Consider the following 21962-nt stretch of genomic DNA (forward strand, 5'->3'; position numbering starts at 1 on the left):
GAGGCTGGAAGCTCGCTGACATCCGTTCTCGAGTTCCTGCGTGTAGAAGAGGAAGCTGGCTTGTTGGTGGGATCAGAGGACGCCCGCTGAACCTTCAGTTCCCTGAGGTGTGGGGGGAATTGCTGCGGTGAGGGGATGAAAATATTGGACATTCTAAATAGGGGAGAAATTTGGGGGTAAAATAATTGGGCACTACAAAAAAACATGCAATACCATGGTGAAAGAGGAGCGAAATGTACATGCAGAAAGATCTACTTATGAGAGGTTTAACAGAGGCAGTTTTTCCATTTGAAACACTGACCCAGTCCTAATAAGAACCCTATCCATTACCCCAACCTTTCCTGTAATCAACAACACAAGCAGTCATTGCTTCCCTGCAGGACAAAAAGTTGAAAACAATCAAGACACTAGTCAATGTGTACCTTCATCTAATAGCCAAGAAGATTCACGATCTATACCTTCATTTACCCATGAGAACATGTTTGCGTTAACAATGATAAATGGGAAGAGGACTGAGACATGAAGAAATGCTTCAGGCTTTGAGATTTCTGAAAAGTAATTAAATACAGTTATTAAATACGTTATTGTGCTCTGCATAATTATAAAGAATTGCAAATCTGTTTACCACTCTGATGACAAACCATCCAAAGAAGAAGGAGGAGAAGCAGAAGGGGGGAAGGGGAAAAGGTTTGAAAAAAAAACCCAGGTTTCGGAAGTTGCACAAACATTGCAAATTAAGCATGCAGTCGAGAAAATGAGTCAGGATCTGATTCCCTCGTTTAAGAAGGTCAGAGCCGAGACCACCGGCGTAACCTGACGGCATGGTTCTCATGGGTGGTCCTGCAGTGGTGACGAGAAAAAGAACAATGAAGTAGAAAACAAATCTGGCTTAGATTTGAATGCAACTCAAACCAAACAGATTGATGAAATAAATAAGTGATGTCAGATGCGTTTCACATGGTGTTAGAAGTTATAATGCAAAAACAACAGCAGTCCGGCAAGCAGGCGAGTCTGAGAGGAGACTGAGAAGCATGCTTCATGTTCTGGGAAGGGATTGCCAGAAGGGACCTGCAGCTCGCTGTGAAAACCTCTGCTTTCACCCCACAGGGGCTGGGATGTGTGCTGGGACTTCTGCATCTCCATCCAGTACGATACCCGGTGCATTGGAAAACATGCACCAACAATAGAGACTGGCACAAACAGTATCGATAGCTACTTGTGCCATTCCATTAATGCGCCAAACATGACCTTGCATTGCAATACAATTATTTCCACTACGGATTTCTCCAACTAGCCTTCCATTAAATTCACTGCTGCTGTGGAGTACTGATCCCCAGTGGTTTTGATTTCTTCACAACACAAAGTGAGGCTGTAACCTTTCATCTCTATTGGCTTCACCTGCTCTGTACTACGCGACACTACAGTGTACTGCACTCAATCAAAGACAGATACATCCAACAGCCAAATATCAGCAGGAAAACAATTCATTAAAATCTCCTCACAAAAAGGTAAAGGAAAGGTATGAACACAACTCAGTCTTAACGACAATCCCGTCTATCGTTTAAAAATAAAATCCGGCTGCTTTTAAAAGAGGTTGGGCATGAGTTTAAAGGACTTCAACATGAGAGGATGGCTCCATTTCAGGTCAGCAGGGTGCGCTGCTGCAGGGTATCGCTCCCTTCGTTACATGCCATTTTCAAACGTCTGTCATTGCCCTGCAGTGTCAATGCAACTCTGTGCTGCTTTCTCCACGCTGAGACAGGGAAGTGAGCCATACTCAGACAGTTGAGTTCAGATCAATGGGACAGACTCACTCTGCTTCATCAGCTCATCAGATTTCTTGTATAAAAAAACTATAGAAAACCAACGAGGAACATAATTTAAATAACTCCTTTGTTTGAAAGGAGAAATAATATCATGTTCGTGTCACAAACTGAAAATCAAAACAACTTTGAAGTGCTCATGATAACTTGAAATGTATCACTTTGTTGTTTGGTTCTAATGTTGTCAAATTAAAAGGGTTTTACCATTGTAAAAGAGCAGCCAACAACTTTAATAGCTATTCAAAAGCTCTTCAAAACGAAGAAGATGTTGTAACCGGAAAGAAAGATTCACACTGACGTCCAAGGGAGTAATTAAGAAACAAAGCAAGCATACGATTTAAACTACAAGCGGCCTTAATGAATTATCTGAGCCATGTGGATTCAATTTCCCTTTCCTTTTAATGATGTACGTGCAAGGATACAGCCAGCGTTGTTCACTGGAACTGATAACATGGCAGTATCTTCTGGAGAGATCTGTGTTCCTACACCACCACCCCCGCCCCTCTCATTAGAATCATTGTTCCTCTGTCTCCAGGTTTCTGTGTTTCCAAACTTACAGTGAGAGGCCTGAGCAGAAAACAAGAAGCTGTGCGATTTGACGTACTGTAAGCAGCTCTTTATGATGTCTGTGGTCGTTTTGAGTGGCTGTGATTGCAATCGGTGTCCTGGTTGAAAACACGTGGGACCCTTGACCGTGTCCATCTGTCTGGCACCCCCTACTGCCTTCAGTCTTTTATCACACGATCCCAGCCTCCTATAGCTGTTATGGGTTCCATTTGGCTATAGTCCGATGCACTCTGGAGTCATACAGATATGTTTAACATTTCAGGTACTGCGTGACTACTATAAGATTATGAGGACCCTCTTTAGATTTTGAGTTCAGGAGTTCAGGGGCTGCTCTTTAGTCCTACTTCCCTTCCATAGATATATGTGAAGAGTCTATATTAACGTAAGAGCCAGCGCCATCTGAAAGGACTGTGATCCCATCCCATGTTGTATAGCGTTCTGTAGAGACAACTGCTCTAATATAAAAGTGAGTCATAATTAAGCCTAGCGAAGTGTAATAAAGCTATAGTGAAAGCATGGCAAAGCTTAGCCCAGGTAGTGGACAAAAAAATGGAAACACCAAAGCAAAGTCACTTAATAGGTTGTTGGGCCACTATCCCGCTCTGTGGAGTTCTCAGCGGACCGTTTTTGATGAAACTGGCTGCTAGCGTGCCAGGTTGAAATTTGCAGTCAATTGATCTGCAGTTGCTTGCCTGTGTTGCCTTGCACTTCAAATTAATGCACGGATATCACGATCCTGGAGTATGTGCTTCCGCCCACTGTTGCCCTTTGCTGATGATGTCGTTCCCTCGGAGTTCCATGCCGACATCACCTTAGACACTGTTGCTCATGAAGTTCACATCAGCAAGTTGAGCTGTCTTGGTCACTGAAGCTCCTGCCAAACGCGCCCCAACAATCAGCCCTCTTTCAAAGTCACTGAGGTCTCCTCTTGCAGCCATGCTAGCCATAATTATAGGCAACCAGGCATGTCCAGCATTTTTATACATGACCCGAAGCATACTGGGATGTTATTTTCTTAAATAACGCATGAGCCACACCTGTGTGGAAGCCCTTGCTTTCAATACACTTGGTGTCCCTCATTTACCCAGGTGTTTCCATTTTTTTGTCCACTACCTGTATATTAAAACCATGGCATGCATAGTATATCAATTGGAAAAGCATGGGAAAACTGTAAAATTGCTGTGGTAAACTTTTATAAGGGAAGAGGCTAGCTTCGCTTCTAGAACTGAGCAGGCTGCTAGCTAGCAACAATACCTTCATTCTTTCAATGCATTTTGCTTTATAGAAATAAACTGGATTAAGCCGTCTAGCAGTGGTTTGTGAAAGGGATCATAGGGCAGTCATTGAGTTATGTGCCGTCTTTCCACACATCTGTACATAAACTTCCAAATTAAACTCCGAACCCCACCAGATCAGCTCAAACTCCGTTCTTTCTGATTTTATGAAGGAGATCTGACGGCCCGTTCTTTAGATTCCTGGAATTAAAAAATGAATAACACAAAAAATAAAAAAAACATCTAAGTGAAATCAAGTGCACTTCTGCAAGAGTAATGAATTTGATATTGTTTCTGCTAAATCCTCATCTGTTTATGTTCAAGGAACCTCACATTCCAGCCTGTTATAGCAATATTTAATGGAAATGTGTTCCCCATTAAACACGCTGGTAGAGAAACATTATCTTATTACCGGGAGAGTAACTGAAAAAGGATGTGAGTCTGTAACTCTAGATGGGAATGTAAAATTGAAGATATTCTTGTTGTTTCGCAAGACTGGTTTTGGGAGCTATCCCGTTGACGAGGGCCAGGATATCTTACATACAGTAGATTTAATAATACTGAAGAGGAGGCAAAACACCAGACCGAAATACTTAAAGGGCAACTCAGTAAACACTGGAAACTGGAACCAAGGAGCGAATCTGTGTTGTTAAATACATAGGACAGCCATGTAGTACCCTGGCATGTTAATGCTTATGGATACAGCCCCTTGCGCTCCACAGCAGAAAGCACAGTGGAAAATGATGTGCAAATTGAATAGCAGAATTGTATGTTTTTAGAAATGCACTTGCTGCTCTGTGATTTTGACAGCTCACCTGCACAGTCAGGGCCAACAGGAAGGTGAAGTCAAGGTCAGGGTTTGGCAGGTAACACGGCTGACCTCAGACCTGGATCGAGTGCAGGTGCATGAGCGCTAGAGCGTGGAACTCAGAAACCACTGCAGCTTAGCGAAACATTGTGTGCTGTGCAGGAACATTCAAAGGCTCAGGACAGCATGGTGCAAGATCTCTCAAGGACTGTATATCTCATGCAATTGGGGCGGAGATGGAGGCAGGGGATATTGGCAAATTCGTCGTCCCAGTTCCAAACACGCCCAAATATTGAGATGTAGGGATTGCGGTGATTATGGAGGAGCCTCTGTCATGCTGCTCAAACCATTCAATTCTGGCATGGTGGATGGGTGTGGCACTGTTCGGTGAACATTCGTTCAGCTTGCCAGCGTGATCAAGGGACCCAGGGTATACCGGGAGAACATGCTCCACACCGGGTATGTACAATCCAGTGCAGTTTGCTACTGTTGTACACTCTAGGACTACAAGCGAAATCACCAGAGATCGCTTGTGATCTGAGCTGGATTTGAACCCACCAGGCAGGCGGGGAGGCAGGCAGGCAGGGAGACAAGGAGGCAAGCTGAAAGGCAGGAATGCAGGCATGCCCTAATGGTTTATTTTTTACCTGGAATGACCTCATGCACTTGAAGCCCCCCCCCCCCCATTTAGTTGTGGAAATTACCAGTCTCGTCCGAGTCTTGTTTTTATAACCGCAGAACGGCTAATTAAGTGGTGAAACTCAGACGAGCAGGAATCGCGGTCACGGACAGCTCTTAAAAAACAAACCTGGAACTCATTAGAAGAATACAAATTGCAGCTCTCCATGCTGGCCAGCCAGCGTGTGTGTGTGTGCGTGTGTGTGCGTGCGTGTGTGTGTGTGTGTGCGTGTGTGTGTATGCGTGCGTGCATGTGTGTGTGTGTGTGTGCGTGTGTGTGCGTGTGCGTGTGTGTGTGCGTGTGTGTGTGCGTGTGTGTGTGTGTGTGTGTGTGTGTGTGTGCGTGCGTGCATGTGTGTGTGTGTGTGTGTGTGTGTGTGTGTGTGTGTGTGTGTGCGCGTCCATACCGCTCTCATATCATCCTCGTCTCAATCCACAGCCACACAGGAAACAACATAGTAAAAGTGTCACAAAGTGTAATAAAGCACAGTGAGCATTGAAAAGCCCAAAGAGGTATGGTAAAGCATATTAAAAAAAACAACAACAACATGGAAAACAGTGGTAAAACTATGGCAAATGCATGCTATGACCACAAGAAAACTGCCAAATTGCGGTGGTAGAATTTTACAAGAGCAACTCACTCAGTCCAGGGAAAACTGTGCTGCTGGGTGAGCTATAAGAGAGAGCTCCTGTGTACTGGGTTGACATCACGAATCCTTCTTGATGCAGTCTGGCTGGGTGCCTATGATATAAGCACTGGAAATGTTGCAATGTGACAATGCGCCTTGTGTAAATATTTAGAAACAGATCACATAATAACCATGAAATAAATAAAGTTTTCATTCAATATGGGTCTAATTAGGGTCAATCTAGGAGGAAAACATCCTGATTACATAAAGTAGGCTTACCAAAGGCTAGTAAGCTTGAGCCAGCTTTTACTTCAAAGAAACAACAGTAACGGCATTAAAATTATTATTATTATTATTTATTTTTTACAGTCGTAAACAAAAACACATTTCAAGTATTATTAAAATCTTAAAATCTCTTTTTTCAAGGGAGACCTGGTCAAGGAGGAGGGAACAATCTCACCCTCCAGGTGAGAGGAAGTGCGACACTATCTGAAAGCACAGCTTGCAAACAGAGATTTCTTGAGCCTGTTATGTTTACTATAGCTTGTGTTTCTTTCCAAACTGAAGCCTGCTGTATGTACTGAAGTGCACAACGGCTAAGATTTATAGAATTACTTTGCATGTTAAAGGGAATGAACCAGAGAAACAGCTATTTCCAATATCCAGCCCACATTCAACAAGCACAGTAAAACTTGCATTACAACCACATTACCAGCCAGTAAATCTTATTTTATTTTTTTTTGTCAGTGCAAGTTTACACATATGCATGTTAAGAATAGCATTTAAATACTGGCCAAACAATGTATATGTATTTATCGGGGCAGCAGTGTGGAGTAGTGGTTAGGGCTCTGGACTCTGGACTCTTGACCGTAGGGTCGTGGGTTCAATCCCTGGTTGGGGACACTGCTGTTGTACCCTTGAGCAAGGTACTTTACCTAGATTGCTCCAGTAAAAACCCAACTGTATAAATGGGTAATTGTATGTAAAGATAATGTGATATCTGTATAATGTGAAATAATGTATAATGTGATATCTTGTAACAATTGTAAGTCGCCCTGGATAAGGGCGTCTGCTAAGAAATAAATAATAATAATAATAATAATAATAATATAGATATTTTTCACAGATATCATATATAAATGATACCGTCCATATAAAATGCAGCGATGGAAGTAAGACTCCCACTGCATAGCAGTTCCATTCCTGGTTTTACAAGGAGTGTAAGAAGACACACACCTGAGCGTGTTACCGATACACTGGGGCTGATAAAGCTTGTAGTAAAACCTGCAATGGGTGAAGCTGCTATGCTAGTCTTGTTACCATCTCTGAAATGTCATTTTCCCATGGAAAGAGAGCTATAGATTCGGCTGGGGTGCCACTATAAGATGCAGACAGGCTACAATACCAGACAGGCTGCTGATACTGAATGTGACACAAGTGGAAGGCTTCCACTGCCCCCGGGCTACAGAGTTCATTACACAACCTGCACAGTCCTCTCCGTGCTCTGCAAACCTCTTATTAGTGGGTGTTTCCGTCTGTCTGCCAGGGAGCCAATCCCTGCGCGGCACTGCGCCCTGGGAGCTGGGAACCCGATCAGCTCATCAAACACAAGGCTGGCCACCCTCCACCGGGCTCAGACAAGGCCATCGCGCAGCCCTGAGGGAGGTGAGGGTGTGTGGGAAAGAAGGCTCGAGGACGCAGGGGAGACGCACGGCCAGCTGTATACTATACTAGAAACGAGCTCAGAGCTTTCAGAAACAGCACACAGCTCCGTTTCCAAGGGTAATGATAGTCATCAATCACTAGACATACTTCATGAAAAGTAATTGATAAACTGAAAGCTCACTGTTTTAATAATTAGCAGCAACCACCTTCCACCTTCATCAGATAGCATGGTAGACATGTCCAGGTAGACTGATGTTGACTTCAGATGAGGGATCACAAAGCCACTTTTTCTGGAACAGTTTCGTGTTCCCTCAGTGTTACAGGCGAACGTTCTAAGAACACTGTGAAACAGACACTTCTGAGGAGGAACTGTCAGACTTTCAACCAGCATTTCTGCCATGCTATCGGAAGGGGGGGGGAGCCAAAATGTTGTAGCTGATCATAAAAAGTGAGTTTTCAGTTGATCAATTTCTTTTCTTCTTCATACTAGAACAGAGCCAATATGATTTCTATTATAATGTTTCTTGTCCAGTTGATGGCTCTTGGTCTCCACGGCCCTGGAGTTTGGAGGTCAAGGCTGGACAATCTGTAGTTTTTGGCTGAAGCCAGTCAAAGCATGTGTGTGTGTGTGTCTGTGTGTGTGTGTGTGTGAGAGTGTGAGTGTGTGTGTGAGTGTGTGTGTGTGTGGAGTGTGTGTGTGTGAGTGTGTGTGTGTGTGTGAGTGTGTGTGTGTGTGTGAGTGTGTGTTTGTGTGTGAGTGTGTGTGTGTGTGTGAGTGTGTGTGTGTGTGTGTGTGAGTGTCTGTGTGTGTGTGTGAGAGTGTGTGTGTGTGAGTGTGTGTGTGTGTATGTGTGAGTGTGTGTGAGTGTGTGTGTGTGTGTGTGTGTGTGTGTGTGTACATGAATAAAAACACACAATCTCAAAACTAACAAGGGTTGCGCAGTCTTTTTAAACATCCTTATTTTTCATTGTATTTTTAAAAAAAAAAAAATGTATGGCTCTTAGGAACTGGTCACTCGTTTGGCTCTTTCAGTCAAAAAGTTTGGAAATTATAGTGCTTTTGGACTGTACTATTGCAATATTTTGTTGCAATTCAATTGACATTTTTTAGCAGGAGCCGAGGAGAGTTTCAGGCTATAAGGAAGTGCCACCTCATGCACCGACATTATACTCTTTTGCTGGCGGGATAAATATATTTCCCCAAGAGTCAAAAGCATTTATACTCATCAAAAACGGATAGAATGTGCAGCAGGCCTCACATCACGAGGTTACAAGTGCAATGCTGCCATCTGCTGGTAACTCTGCTAAATACACCCTGCCTGTTCTATTACCACTTCTCACAAACAGCAAGGAGAAATAAATGTTGTCACTTCAGTGTGTGTGTGTGTGTGTGTGTGTGTGAGTGTGTGTGTGTGAGTGTGTGTGTGTGTGAGTGTGTGTGTGTGTGTGTGAATGAATGCATGTACAGTATGTAGTGGTGTGGGGGAGTCGAGTGTTTAGATACCCAATGACGATAATTAACGTGTGTAATGGTTTAATTCAGTTCGCTCTCTTAGTTACAATTTTTTCCCAAAGGAGCTCAAGATCACAAGGAAATATATACCCAATAAAACATGCAACAATATCGTGTATACATTTTATCAAACGTTTGTAAATAAAATACGGTACAAAAGTAGGAAAGAAGGTTGATCTCAAAATAACATTTTACATGGCACCTTCATGTAAATTAAACGTTACAGACAAATATTTGTTTTTGACGCAATTCGGTTTTCACTGACTTTACACGACTTTTGAAAATACATGTTGCAATTTCTCTGGAGTCGCAAAGGTGTTTTGCGATCTGTTTTTCCTTGTGCCCCTTTTGAAAATCAGGCTGTTTATTATTATAAAATGAGACTTAGTGGAACGATATTTCTGAGTTTGTTATAAACCAGTGCTTCAAAAATACTTGCATTGCACATTTTGTATAAATATTTTAAGAATAACTTTGTAAATTGGCTGTTTTTTTTCATGTTGCTATTTGGGATAGAGTGCTCAATATTGACACCAACTTTGCCTTCTTTCAGTTTGTACACAAATCCGCATCAGTTAAAAAAAAACAAAAAAAACAGTTGCCTTAACCACCCCCGCCCCCCCCCCCCCCCCCCCCCAACCCCAACCCGCCAACCCCCCGCCCCCCGGGGCCCCAGGCACTAGTCTAGTTTGCCTATTCATTAATTTGGCCCGGCCTGTTTGAGAAATCTGATAAGAGGAAGTGGGATTTTTTGGGTGTGTGTGTGTGTTGATTTTATTTATTCTACACACCGCAAGCATCAGCTCAGCCGACCCCTTCTTCTTTCTCAGTCTCATCGACCCGATAAATACCGCTCACCTTGGGGCTCCAAACTGCGTGTGTGCCGCAAGCAGACAGACAGACAGACAGACAGACAGACAGCATGGACCAGCGGTACCGACTACCAGTGGCGTTTATTCTGCTGTTCGGAGCTCTGCAATGTGGTAAGTTTTACATTGTTTGAAACGTGTGTGTGTGTCTATATCTATCTATCTATCTATCTATATATAAACTTTTTTTGTGATACACAATTGCATCAAAAACAAATTTCTTACACCTTTACTTTAGATGAAGGTGTCAGTGAAATAACCGTGGAGTGTTTACATAATAGAAATGGAAGAAAGAAACCTTCAGATTCTGCATTAACACACAATAAGATCCCGACCTTAACATGAATCGATTCGACGTGAACAATTGCGTTGATGTGTTCATTTAGATTATTTATATTAGTTCATATATTCATTAAATATCAACTACGTAGTATATTAGGACATCGTTAGTTGGTTCTCAAATTGTCTCCAGCAGGGTCGACTCGCCGGACTCGTGGTTTTCTCCAGTGCGTGTGCGTTCAAGTCTCCCATGCCATTACAAAAGAAAGTACCCTACGAAGATCAAGCAAGACAAGCGCGAACTTGTACCAGGACAAGGAAGGATTCCATACCTTGCACAATCCTACCAATCCTTTCTTTCCAGTTTTTATGCAAATTCCTTGTGTGATGCTGGCGCTGCATGCCTGGCATCATCCCAGAATAACCCTGGTGTTTATATATTTTATTTTTTTTGTGCAAGGCATGAATGAAATCCCTCCTGATAACTGCACTATTCCTTCCTCTAAACTTGTATTTTATGTACTTGCAGGAATCCTATAAGATTCTCTTCCACAGTCATGCAAACGTGTTCCATCTCTGCTAAAGAGTGACCAGGCATGGAAATAAGACTCCCATTGTATAGCAGTTTGATCCATTCCTGGTTTTACAATGAGTTTAATAGTCAGCTTGTTAATTATGCATCGTTGATAATCAAGCTCATAGTAGTGCTTTCTTTGTGAAACTAAAACACAAGCTTCGAAAGGGTTGACCAGCTGCAAGTGTGATTGTGGTGTCTTCTTAGCCATGATCAGAGAATGAAACCCTGTCCTTCATTTTCAATAAGGAACAGATGGCAAACTTCAAGCATGTAGGATACTGTACTTGTTTCATAAGTGTGCCGCTGATCCATTCCCGTTCCTCTGTAGCAAGTGGAGCCATGATCATAGGAGGCTGGGAAGCGAAGCCCCACTCCAGGCCCTACATGGTGTCCGTGCAGCAGAATGGGTCCCATCACTGTGGGGGATTCCTGGTGGCTGATCAGTGGGTGGTCAGCGCAGCACACTGCTTCACAGCACAGTGAGTACAGCACTCTGCAAGCCTGTAGTATTTCACTGTATAAACACAGGCTAAACTACCCTTCTAAAAGATTCTCATAGTAAAAGCATAGGGAATGGGAAAGCATGGGCTAAGAATTATAAAGCCCAGAGAGGTATGGTAAAGTACATACAAAATATGGCAAACTGTGGTAGACTTCTGTAAATGCATACAGTAGATTACCATGGAAAAGCATGATTGCTGTGCAAATTTACTGAGGCAAACAGTTATAAGGTTAAGCATAGAGGAGGCCCATTGTGAAACGAACTAGAAAAAAAATTGCTCACATTTATTGGGGCGTATTTTCAAAGCGTTTACAGCATGCTTAAAATAACTACTATTCTTTTGAAAGGAGAATCAATTTTACAGCTAATCTAAAGAACCCGACACGCATCATCGGATGTTTGATTTTCTGAACTTGAGCCCCTTTATTAGTTCTATAAACGATGTCAGTGTCAGTCACCCCTGTTTGTAGATCACTTGGATTCACCCCAGGCCTCTTTAGCACCTCAAGTTTGTTTGGTTCTCATTTTGTAACATGAAATATTCTCCTGTCAAAAAAACAGAAGTTCTCTCCATGCCAAAGGAAAAGCTTTGAAAATGTGTGTCAATATACTTTCATTTGAAATCTATCCAAACTGCTCTTGTGGAAAGTGAATGTGCTGCTGTGTGTTTGTTCTTTCCAGGTCCACTCCTTACAAAGTGCTGCTCGGGGCCCATTCTTTGAGTGACAGCGAGTCGACCAAACAGACATTCGGTGTGGCTTCCATTTACTCTCATCCAGACTTCAATATTGAAATAAACTTTGACAATGACATCGCACTGCTGAAGGTATGAGTGCCTCTTGTGGTAAACTGTTTTAAAAAGTCGATGGGAACCACATTTGGACTCATTCATGTTTGCATGAGAAAAAAGATTAAAAAAATCGGAGAATTTATATCCAATCACAGCAGTCCCTCAGTTGAAACCACACCCTCGTCCCTCCCCTAGGTCCTTTCCTCTTATGGGAGCCGTTGTTGTATATGAAATGCTGTGTTGTGATTGCAGCTGGACGGGCGCGTCTCACTGACCGAGGCTGTTCAGAAGATCTCGTACCAGCGAGTGAGCGGAGACGTGCCTCAGGGGACCGTGTGCAGCACGGCTGGCTGGGGCTGGATCAGTAATGTGGGGATAATGCCGGACAAGCTGCAGGAGGTCAACGTGACCGTCATCGGCCGCGAGACGTGCTCCAGCCGGGGATACCACGGCAGCAGGATCACGGGTAACATGATGTGCGCAGGGGACCGCGGTAAAGACAGCTGCCATGTAGGTTTCCAACACTCTGAACCGTTCATGCAAAATGTGTAAATGCGAAAAGAAACCTAATAAATTCAATGAGAAACGTTTGGACTAGAAGCCTTTCTCAAGACAGTGTCTATCACCACAGAACAGGGACAATAATGCTGTGTTTATTTTTAATCAAATCTCCCCTTTAGTTTCTTAGTTTTTAAACCCTTATAAAAGTTTCCCAGAGCAATATGTAATAAAGCACGGTAACGCACTGTAAAGCATAGATAAGCATTGTAAAGAATAGCGAGGTATGGTAAAGCTTATTAATGAACATGTCAAACCAGGGTACACTGTGGTAATTACATAGTATAAAGCAGTGTAAAAATATCATGCAGAAATACGGTGGTAAACTTCTCTAAGGGAAGTTGTGTTCAGGGTGTTTTATTCTTGATTGTGAGCACGCTTCACTGTATCGGCAGGGTGATTCCGGAGGCCCCCTCTTGTGCAATGGGCTGGTGGAGGGCATCACTTCCTTCGGAGGGATGAAGTGTGGGAAACCCCTGAAACCTGGAGTGTACACCGTGATCTCTCACTACACGGACTGGATCGACGCAGTGTTGAATCAGGGGTCTAAGTACTGACCTGTGATCCACTGACCAATTCAAATGGCTTGCTCCTGTGTGCTCTTAAAAAAGGAGATATATATATATATATATATATATATATATATATATATATATATATATATATATAATAAAGCTAGCATTCATTTACATGTTACTGTGTCAGTGTGTAATCATTGTGCACATAGACCTATATACACTTCATACTGTACATCAGACCCGAGACAAATATATTTATATTTGAGATACAATTTGTAAGGTTCAGCGGGCGTCCTCTGATCCCATGACCGAGCCAGCTTCCTCTTCTACATCCAGGAACTCGAGAGCGGATGTCAGCGAGATACCGCCCTCTGGAGGACAAGCCCTGCAGGTGTCCGCTCTGAGCTCACTAGGAGCCTAGCCAGCAGGGTGCGCTGTAGTGCGATGAGGAGAAACAGTCCCTGATGGTTTTGCCTCCCTAAACCACGGGAGCGCGAGAGCCAGTGCGATGCTCCCTACTGACGCCCCAGTGAAGACCGCTGGCTTCTCACTGCCAGGACACTAACCTGCGCTCCCCTGACTCTGTCCTGCGCAGTCTGCAGGTCTACTGCAACTTCACCCTTGTTTCTGCTAATTTATAACCAACGAGTAATGAAATGTCAGAGTATAAGATTGCTTCACATGGAAACTCAGCCCCACTGATAACACCCACTCACACCACCACTGAAGGTTATATAGCAACAATGCATAGAACTCCTGTTATATTTTCTGGTCAAACACAAGCACTTCCAGTAAGCATTAAGAAACAGCTTGTGTGCAAGAAGCTGTGGATTTGCATACTGCCTGCAGTGCTGTGGATTTCTATATTGAGAAATTCCCATGTTTAAAATACTTATATTGAGGACATGCTAATTATAACTCTATTTAAAATAAAAAGAGCCGCGTAGATATACAGTGAAACTTCACTCTTATAAAAAATGTGGGCTTAATACCGAAGAGACTCTGTCTCCCTTCTTTTAGATTACTATGTAGAATTTCTTCTGACAAATTATGACATCAGTTTCTCAGTTTAGCCATTTTTGTGTACTTATTAACAGCGTATTTAAAACTATTGTAGATGCTGGTAGCTTACAGGGTTAGAGCAAAACTATAAAAAGGAATAAACTTTGAAACCTCTTGGAGTTAACATTCCAGTCTGACATTACTCTGACATCGTCCACAGAATTCTTGAAAAATATCAAGTTTACTGCGCTGTGTTTGCTTTCTTTCTGCACAGCTGAAGAAGGAATTTTGTCCGAAACGTCTTGAAATAAATAATTTTGTAATCATTAAACCTTTTGTGTACATGCAAAAAAACTTTACTTTTTTAAAAAAAAGTTGTACTGCATTTATACCTCCGTTCAAACATACACACACATATTATATATAACTCAAATTATACATCCTATCCACAATACATTCAATATTTAGTATATGGGACAGTGATGTGAAAATACATTTACTTACAGGGTTAAATATTTCAGGTGGCTCACAGAAAATAACATGTGGATAACATTTCAATACCAGTGTATTAACCTGAACCCGTGTCTCCCAGCATCACCAGCAACGACAGCCCGGGACATTAAGAACAGTGCAGCTCGGGGTTTGGTCGATAGCTGTTACACTACAAACACAGGCAAGTCATTCCTCATTTACAGGACTATCAACCAGCCTGTCGTTATCTTGTTTTCTGACTGGGGTTGATGTTAATTGAAGGTTGAGGTGAGGGATTCGTCTAGGAGTAGGATATTACAATGATCTCTATTTCCTCTCTATTTTTACAAGCAGTGTTGTTCAAAGCCAATAGGTCAGTCCATCCAAATGCAGTGTATATAGGTCTATGTGCACAATGATTACACACTGACACAGTAACATGTAAATGCATGCTAGCTTTATTTATATATATATATATATATACATCCTTTTTTAAGAGCACACAGGAGCAAGCCATTTGAATTGGTCAGTGGATCACAGGTCAGTACTTAGACCCCTGATTCATCACTGCGTCGATCCAGTCCGTGTAGTGAGAGATCACGGTGTACACTCCAGGTTTCAGGGGTTTCCCACACTTCATCCCTCCAAAGGAAGTGATGCCCTCCACCAGCCCATTGCACAAGAGGGGGCCTCCGGAATCACCCTGCCGATACAGTGAAGCGTGCTCACAATCAAGAATGAAACACCCTGAACAGAACTTCCCTTAGAGAAGTTTACCACTGTATTTCTGCACGATATTTTTACACTGCTTTATACTATGTAATTACCACAGTGTACCCTGGTTTGACATGTTCATTAATAAGCTTTACCATACCTCGCTATTCTTTACAATGCTTATCTATGCTTTACAGTGCTTTACCATGCTTTATTACATATTGCTATGGGAAACTTTTATAAGGGTTTCAAAACTGTAAGAAACTAAAGGGGAGATTTGATAACATACAGAGACTTGTGAGAAGTAAATAATGGTGGAAACCTAGGATTTCTAAAAATAAAATCGGACCTCTTTCTCAATGTCTTAAAAGAAATACAGAAAGGAACATAATCCAATCAATGACAAACGTTTCGACGAGAAGTCTTTAAGACACTGTCATGAGAAAGACTTCAAGTCGAAATGCCATTGAATGTATTAGGTTTTTTATTTAGCATTTATACATTTTGCCCTATTCATGGATAAGTTGAAAAGACTGAAGACTGTCAGTGGAGTGGTAGTATTAGCAAGTGCCGTCAAAATACCTAAAAACAGATTTATTAATTAGCATTTTCCAAGTCCAGAGGACCACTCTAGACTAGAACAACAACACACTGGGTCAGCCATTGTCTTGAGAAAGGCTTCTAGTCCAAACATTTCTCATTGAATTTATTAGGCTTCTTTTCGCGTTTACACATGCATGAACGGTTCAGAATTTTGGAAACCTACATTGCAGCTGTCTTTACCGCGGTCCCCTGCGCACATCATGTTACCCGTGATCCTGCTGCCGTGGTATCTCCGGCTGGAGCACTTCTCGCGGCCGATGACACTCACGTTGACCTCCTGCAGCTTGTCTGGCTTTATCCCTACGTTACTGATCCAGCCCCAGCCAGCCAAGCTGCACACGGTCCCCTGAGGGACGTCTCTGCTCACTCGCTGGTACGAGATCTTCTGAACAGCCTTGGTCAGTGAGACGCGCCCGTCCAGCTGCAATCACAACACAACATTTCATATACAACAATGGCTCCCATAAGAGGAAAGGACCTAGGGGAGGGACGAGGGTGTGGTTTCAACTGAGGGACTGCTGTGATTGGATATAAATTCTCAGATTTTGGAATCTTTTTAAACTCCTAGGCTTGTCATTCAAAGCCCTAGGTGGAGCAGAGATAAATTCAATGTTGTCTCAGAGTCTAAAGAATAGAAATGCAAACATGAATGAGTCCAAATCTGGTTCCCATTGACTTTTTAAAACAGTTTACCACAAGAGACACTCATATCTTCAGCAGTGTGATGTCATTGTCATAGTTTACCACAAGAGGCACTCATACCTTCAGCAGTGTGATGTCATTGTCATAGTTTACCACAAGAGGCACTCATACCTTCAGCAGTGTGATGTCATTGTCATAGTTTACCACAAGAGGCACTCATACCTTCAGCAGTGTGATGTCATTGTCATAGTTTACCACAAGAGACACTCATACCTTCAGCAGTGTGATGTCATTGTCATAGTTTACCACAAGAGGCACTCATACCTTCAGCAGTGCGATGTCATTGTCATAGTTTACCACAAGAGGCACTCATACCTTCAGCAGTGTGATGTCATTGTCATAGTTTACCACAAGAGGCACTCATACCTTCAGCAGTGTGATGTCATTGTCATAGTTTACCACAAGAGGCACTCATACCTTCAGCAGTGTGATGTCATTGTCATAGTTTACCACAAGAGGCACTCATACCTTCAGCAGTGCGATGTCATTGTCATAGTTTACCACAAGAGGCACTCATACCTTCAGCAGTGCGATGTCATTGTCATAGTTTCTTGTAATATTGAAGTCTGGATGAGAGTAAATGGCAGCCACGCCGAATGTCTGCTTGGTCGACTCGCTGTCACTCAAAGAATGGGCCCCGAGCAGCACTTTGTAAGGAGTGGACCTGGAAAGAACAAACACACAGCAGCACATTCACTTTCCACAAGAGCAGTATGGATAGATTTCAAATGAAAGTATATTGACACACACATTTAAAAAACTTTTCCTCTGGCATGGAGAGAACTGTTTTTTTGACAGGAGAATATTTCATGTTACAAAATGAGAACCAAACAAACTTGAGGTGCTAAAGAGGCCTGGGGTGAATCCAAGTGATCTACAAACAGGGGCGACTGACACTGACATCGTTTATAGAACTAATAAAGGGGCTCAAGTTCAGAAAATCAAACATCCGATGATGCGTGAAGTGTTCTTTAGATTAGTTGTAAAATTGGCTCCTTTCAAAAGAATAGTAGTTATTTAAAGCATGCTGTAAACGCTTTGAAAATACGCCCCAATAAATGTGAATTTTTTTTCTAGTTTGTTTCACAATGGGCCTCATCTATGGTTAACCTTATAACAGTTTGCCTCAGTAAATTTGCACAGCAATCATGCTTTTCCCATGGTAACCTACTGCATGCATTTACCAAAGTCCACCATAGTTTGCCATATTTTTTATATGCTCTGGGCTTTATAATTCTTAACTCATGCTTTCCCATTCCCAATGCTTTTACTATGGGAATCTTTTAGAAGGGTAGTTTAGCCTGTGTTTATACAGTGAAATACTACAGGCTTGCAGAGTGCTGTACTCACTGTGCTGTGAAGCAGTGTGCTGCGCTGACCACCCACTGATCAGCCACCAGGAACCCCCCGTAGTGATGGATCCCATTCTGCTGCACGGACACCATGTAGGGCCTGGAGTGGGGCTTCGCTTCCCAGCCTCCTATGGCTCCACTTGCTGCAGAGGAACGGGAATGGATCAGCGACACACTTATGAAACAAGTACAGTATCCTACATGCTTCAAGTTCCCTTATTTAAAATGAAGGACAGGGCTTCATCATGCCCTTTCAAACTGTATAGGAACCGAGTTTGTGTTTTAATTTCAGAAAGGAAGCACTTGGTTTCCTTCTTCAGCCCCATGGCTTTTAGTCTGCTTGCTAGATCTTTTCAGCGAGTCTCCAGGGATAGATATAAGACTTCACCCACTCCAGGTTTTACTACAAGCTTGATTAGCCACAGTGTATAGCTAACAAACTCACATGGGGGGCAGGGGCGGGGGTTCAGAAGTTCGTAACTGATAACTCTAGTGTTAATGATCAAATCGGTATGTAACATTGATTTGGGAATTTTCAAGCCATCGTTATGCCTATCTCGTTATTAAATAATCGTGCTAATGTGATTTGTGAAATGATGTAGATTTTTACGACATAATGTTAATATCTTTACGAGCCGTGCTTTTTGTGACTGTTTCTTTTGGTTGCGTGGGAATTTAAAAGGAAATCTGTGTTAACTGTCATAGTTTATCAAGAGTTGATTTGCACTTGGAAAAGGAGGGTTTTTAATGAACGAAAAAGTACATAACTCACCCTGAAACAGTATTTAAGTTCTTTGGTGTGAAAAAAATAAATAGAAAAAACAAAGTACAATATGGCTTTGCTGGGTGTGGCAGCAGCAGTGACAGCAAATGTCATTTTAGTGCTTGATTGCGAGCCTGAGATTGAAATGAGTTCATTGATGACCTCAACGACTCAATTTCAAAGCATTATCGGATTGATTTTATTAACAAATTCCATTTGAAAATCACTTGCTACTAAAGCTGTTGTTACTATACCACGAGTTTGATACAATCACGCTGATATTTGAAAATCCCCGCCTGGAATGGATCAAACTGCTATGCAATGGGAGTCTTATTTTCCATCCCTGGTCGCTCTTTAGCAGAGATGTAACACATTGGCCAGTTTGGGCTCTTCCATTTGCATGATTGTGGAAGAGAATATTATAGGATTCACGAAAGTACATCAAATACAACTTTAAAGGAAGGTATTGTGCAGTTATCAGGAGGGATTTCATTCATGCCTTGCACAAAAACAAAACATAAAAAAACACCATGATTATTCTCGGATGATGAAAGGGATACAACTGGAGGAGTTTGCAAAAGACTGAAAAAAAGGATTGCTTTGATTGTGCAAGATATGGACTCCTTCCTTGTCCTTGTATACATTTGTTACTAAGAGATTCACAAAAATGTATTTGTGTAGCTTTGCCTGGGTGGCAGAATAAGTCAGGAGTACACAGAAAGGTCACTACAAGAGTGTGTGTGGACAATGATAAAACTGTAAGGAGAGCTTTACTCCTGGCTCAGATTCATCTCACTGTAGCCCACAGCATGCGACTCTGTCCATTTAAAATTATTCTTTTCTGAGCTATACAAATAAACATATATTTGACCTCAATAATATTTTTCATCAGTTTTATTTCTCCCTACAGTCTTTAAATAGAAATTCTCTGCTGTTGAAAGCAAGTCATACATCGTTTATTCAGTTGAGTTTCCACATGTCTGATTAGTAGCACAACAAATCAGATGCAAGTGTTGCATTTTTTACTCCAGTGCAACATTTGCTCCACTTTGTCTAACTGCAAATAAAAAAAAATATTCATTGCATTTCTTTTTCATACCTACATTGCCTGTTTCTAGATTTACAATTACTTTCAGAAAGTCATGAGCAAAAAGCTTTGATAATCACGCTGTTACTGTACAAATGAATTTCACAACTGACAGGTTTATCAATGTTTTAATTAAGAATCAGAGTTGGATTAATAACAATCAATTACAACATAAACGAGAGGGGAATAAAAAATAGAAACTGAAAAAGGGGTGGGGGCAATAGATATTTCTGCTTAGGGCCCCCAATCAGCTAGCACTACCACCGGCTATATATATCCTCTCATCTAAACCCACTTTCAGGAATCGGGTGGGCTCCAAGGCGTGTGCGTTATACAGGCTCCTTTTGTTAACTCCGGGCCAAGTTCTTGCTTATCTTTGATCTTCGTTCGGTACTTTCGTTTGTAATTGCATACATAACCGAAAGCTGGGAGACTTGAACGCACACGCACTGGAGAAAACCACGAGTCCGGCGAGTCGACCCTGCTGGAGACAATTTGCGAACCAACTAACAATGTCCTCATATACTACTTAGTTCATATTTAAAGAATATAGAAAATAAGCTTGTAACCAGCAGGTCCCCGGATCAAATCCCACCTCAGCCACTGACTCGTTGCGTGACCCTGAGAAAGTCACTTAACCTCCTTGTGCTCCGTCTTTCGGGTGAGACGCACTTGTAAGTGACTCTGCAGCTGATGCATAGTTCACACACCCTAGTCTCTGTAAGTCACCTTGGATAAAGGCGTCTGCTAAATAAACAAATAATAATAATAATAATAATAATAATAATAATAATAATAATAATAATAATAATAATAATAATAATAATAAGTCAACGCACGCAATTGTTCATGGCGTCGGGATCTTATTGTGTGTTAATGCAGAATCTGAAGGTTTCTTTCTTCCATTTCTATTATGTAAACACTCCACGGTTATTTCACTGACACCTTCATCTAAAGTAAACGATCAAGATAAATATTTGTTTTTGATGCAATTCGGTTGTGTATCACAAAATAAATAAAAATGATGATATAATTTCAAACAATGTAAAACTTACCACATTGCAGAGCTCCGAACAGCAGAATAGACGCCACTGGTAGTCTGTACCGCTGGTCCATGCTTGCTGTCTGTCTGTCTGTCTGTCTGTCTGTCTGTCTGTCTGTCTGTCTGTCTGCTTGTGTGACACACGTGAGCGGTATTTATCGGGTCGATGAGACTGAGAAAGAGGAAGGGGTCAGCTGAGCTGCTGCTTGCAGTGCATAATATAAATAAAATCAACACACACCCACACACAAAAAATCCCACTTCTTAAAATCAGATTTCTGAAACAGGACGGATGGACAGAAGTAGAAAGGGGAAACCTGCACACAAAAAAAAACCCATATTGCAGCAGCCTAGTGCGACGCAATTCCGTTTTTTCGGTAGCAAACCCAGATATTATTGTGGTTCCGTAGTAATTGCACAAAAATGTGAAGGCACTCTTTTTGGAGTCAAACTCAGTCGTTTTGTCAACATGTTGGAATCAATTTTATCAGTGTCAATCCTAAAAAAATAAATGCAATTTGAATGGATTATTCCCAGTTCTCACTCTTAGTAAATAATAATGAACTGCTCCCTATATACACAGCAGAGGTGTAAATAGCACACAGCCTAGTTTACACACACTGATGTTAGCACACCCTAAATACTATTGTATTGTATTACCCTAATCCTAGACTAATCCCTCACCTCAACCAAACTAAAAATAATCAAATATCCTACGATTAGAATTTGTCACAAGAAATTCTACATAGTAATCTAAAAGAAGGGAGACAGAGTCTCTTCGGTATTAAGCCTACATTTTTTATAAGAGTGAAGTTTCACTGTATATCTACGCGGCTCTTTTTATTTTAAATAGAGTTATAATTAGCATGTCCTCAATATAAGTATTTTAAACATGGGAATTTCTCAATATAGAAATCCACAGCACTGCAGGCAGTATGCAAATCCACAGCTTCTTGCACACAAGCTGTTTCTTAATGCTTACTGGAAGTGCTTGTGTTTGACCAGAAAATATAACAGGAGTTCTATGCATTGTTGCTATATAACCTTCAGTGGTGGTGTGAGTGGCTGTTATCAGTGGGGCTGAGTTTCCAGTCTTTTCAATTGCAGGAATTTATTTTATATAGTGATCTGGGTCAGGTTTTAAATGGAGTTCTTGTCAACTCTTTTTTGTTTAGT

The 21962-nt window shown here is 41.8% G+C and overlaps 2 protein-coding genes across 2 annotated transcripts; one reads left to right on the plus strand and one right to left on the minus strand.

The window, feature by feature from the left end:
- Positions 1-9659: 9659 nt before the first annotated feature.
- LOC117428860 (complement factor D-like) lies at positions 9660-13140 on the plus strand. Its single transcript, XM_034047832.3, has 5 exons — positions 9660-9940; positions 11011-11161; positions 11866-12010; positions 12227-12484; positions 12928-13140. The coding sequence occupies exons 1-5, from the start codon at positions 9880-9882 to the stop codon at positions 13087-13089; spliced, it is 777 nt and encodes a 258-aa protein (XP_033903723.3). The 5' UTR covers positions 9660-9879; the 3' UTR covers positions 13090-13140.
- Positions 13141-14828: 1688 nt separating this feature from the next.
- LOC117428988 (complement factor D-like) lies at positions 14829-20941 on the minus strand. The gene is made up of 5 exons (XM_059015202.1): positions 20800-20941; positions 17893-18037; positions 17062-17206; positions 16004-16261; positions 14829-15226 (listed from the first exon to the last, which is right to left on the minus strand). The coding sequence occupies exons 1-5, from the start codon at positions 20858-20860 to the stop codon at positions 15065-15067; spliced, it is 771 nt and encodes a 256-aa protein (XP_058871185.1). The 5' UTR covers positions 20861-20941; the 3' UTR covers positions 14829-15064.
- Positions 20942-21962: the final 1021 nt, after the last annotated feature.

Source organism: Acipenser ruthenus, chromosome 49 (assembly GCF_902713425.1).
Source record: "Acipenser ruthenus chromosome 49, fAciRut3.2 maternal haplotype, whole genome shotgun sequence".
NCBI lineage: Eukaryota > Metazoa > Chordata > Actinopteri > Acipenseriformes > Acipenseridae > Acipenser > Acipenser ruthenus.

Bases quoted from the DNA above. Each gene is read 5' to 3' on its own strand.
- LOC117428860 (XM_034047832.3), top strand. From the start codon at position 9,880: ATGGACCAGCGGTACCGACTACCAGTGGCGTTTATTCTGCTGTTCGGA. The intron at 11,162-11,865 runs GTGAGTACAGCA...TGTTCTTTCCAG, and splicing joins GCACACTGCTTCACAGCACA to GTCCACTCCTTACAAAGTGC. The intron at 12,011-12,226 runs GTATGAGTGCCT...TTGTGATTGCAG, and splicing joins ATGACATCGCACTGCTGAAG to CTGGACGGGCGCGTCTCACT.
- LOC117428988 (XM_059015202.1), bottom strand. From the start codon at position 20,860: ATGGACCAGCGGTACAGACTACCAGTGGCGTCTATTCTGCTGTTCGGA. The intron at 18,038-20,799 runs GTAAGTTTTACA...GTTCCTCTGCAG, and splicing joins GTTCGGAGCTCTGCAATGTG to CAAGTGGAGCCATAGGAGGC. The intron at 17,207-17,892 runs GTGAGTACAGCA...TGTTCTTTCCAG, and splicing joins GCACACTGCTTCACAGCACA to GTCCACTCCTTACAAAGTGC.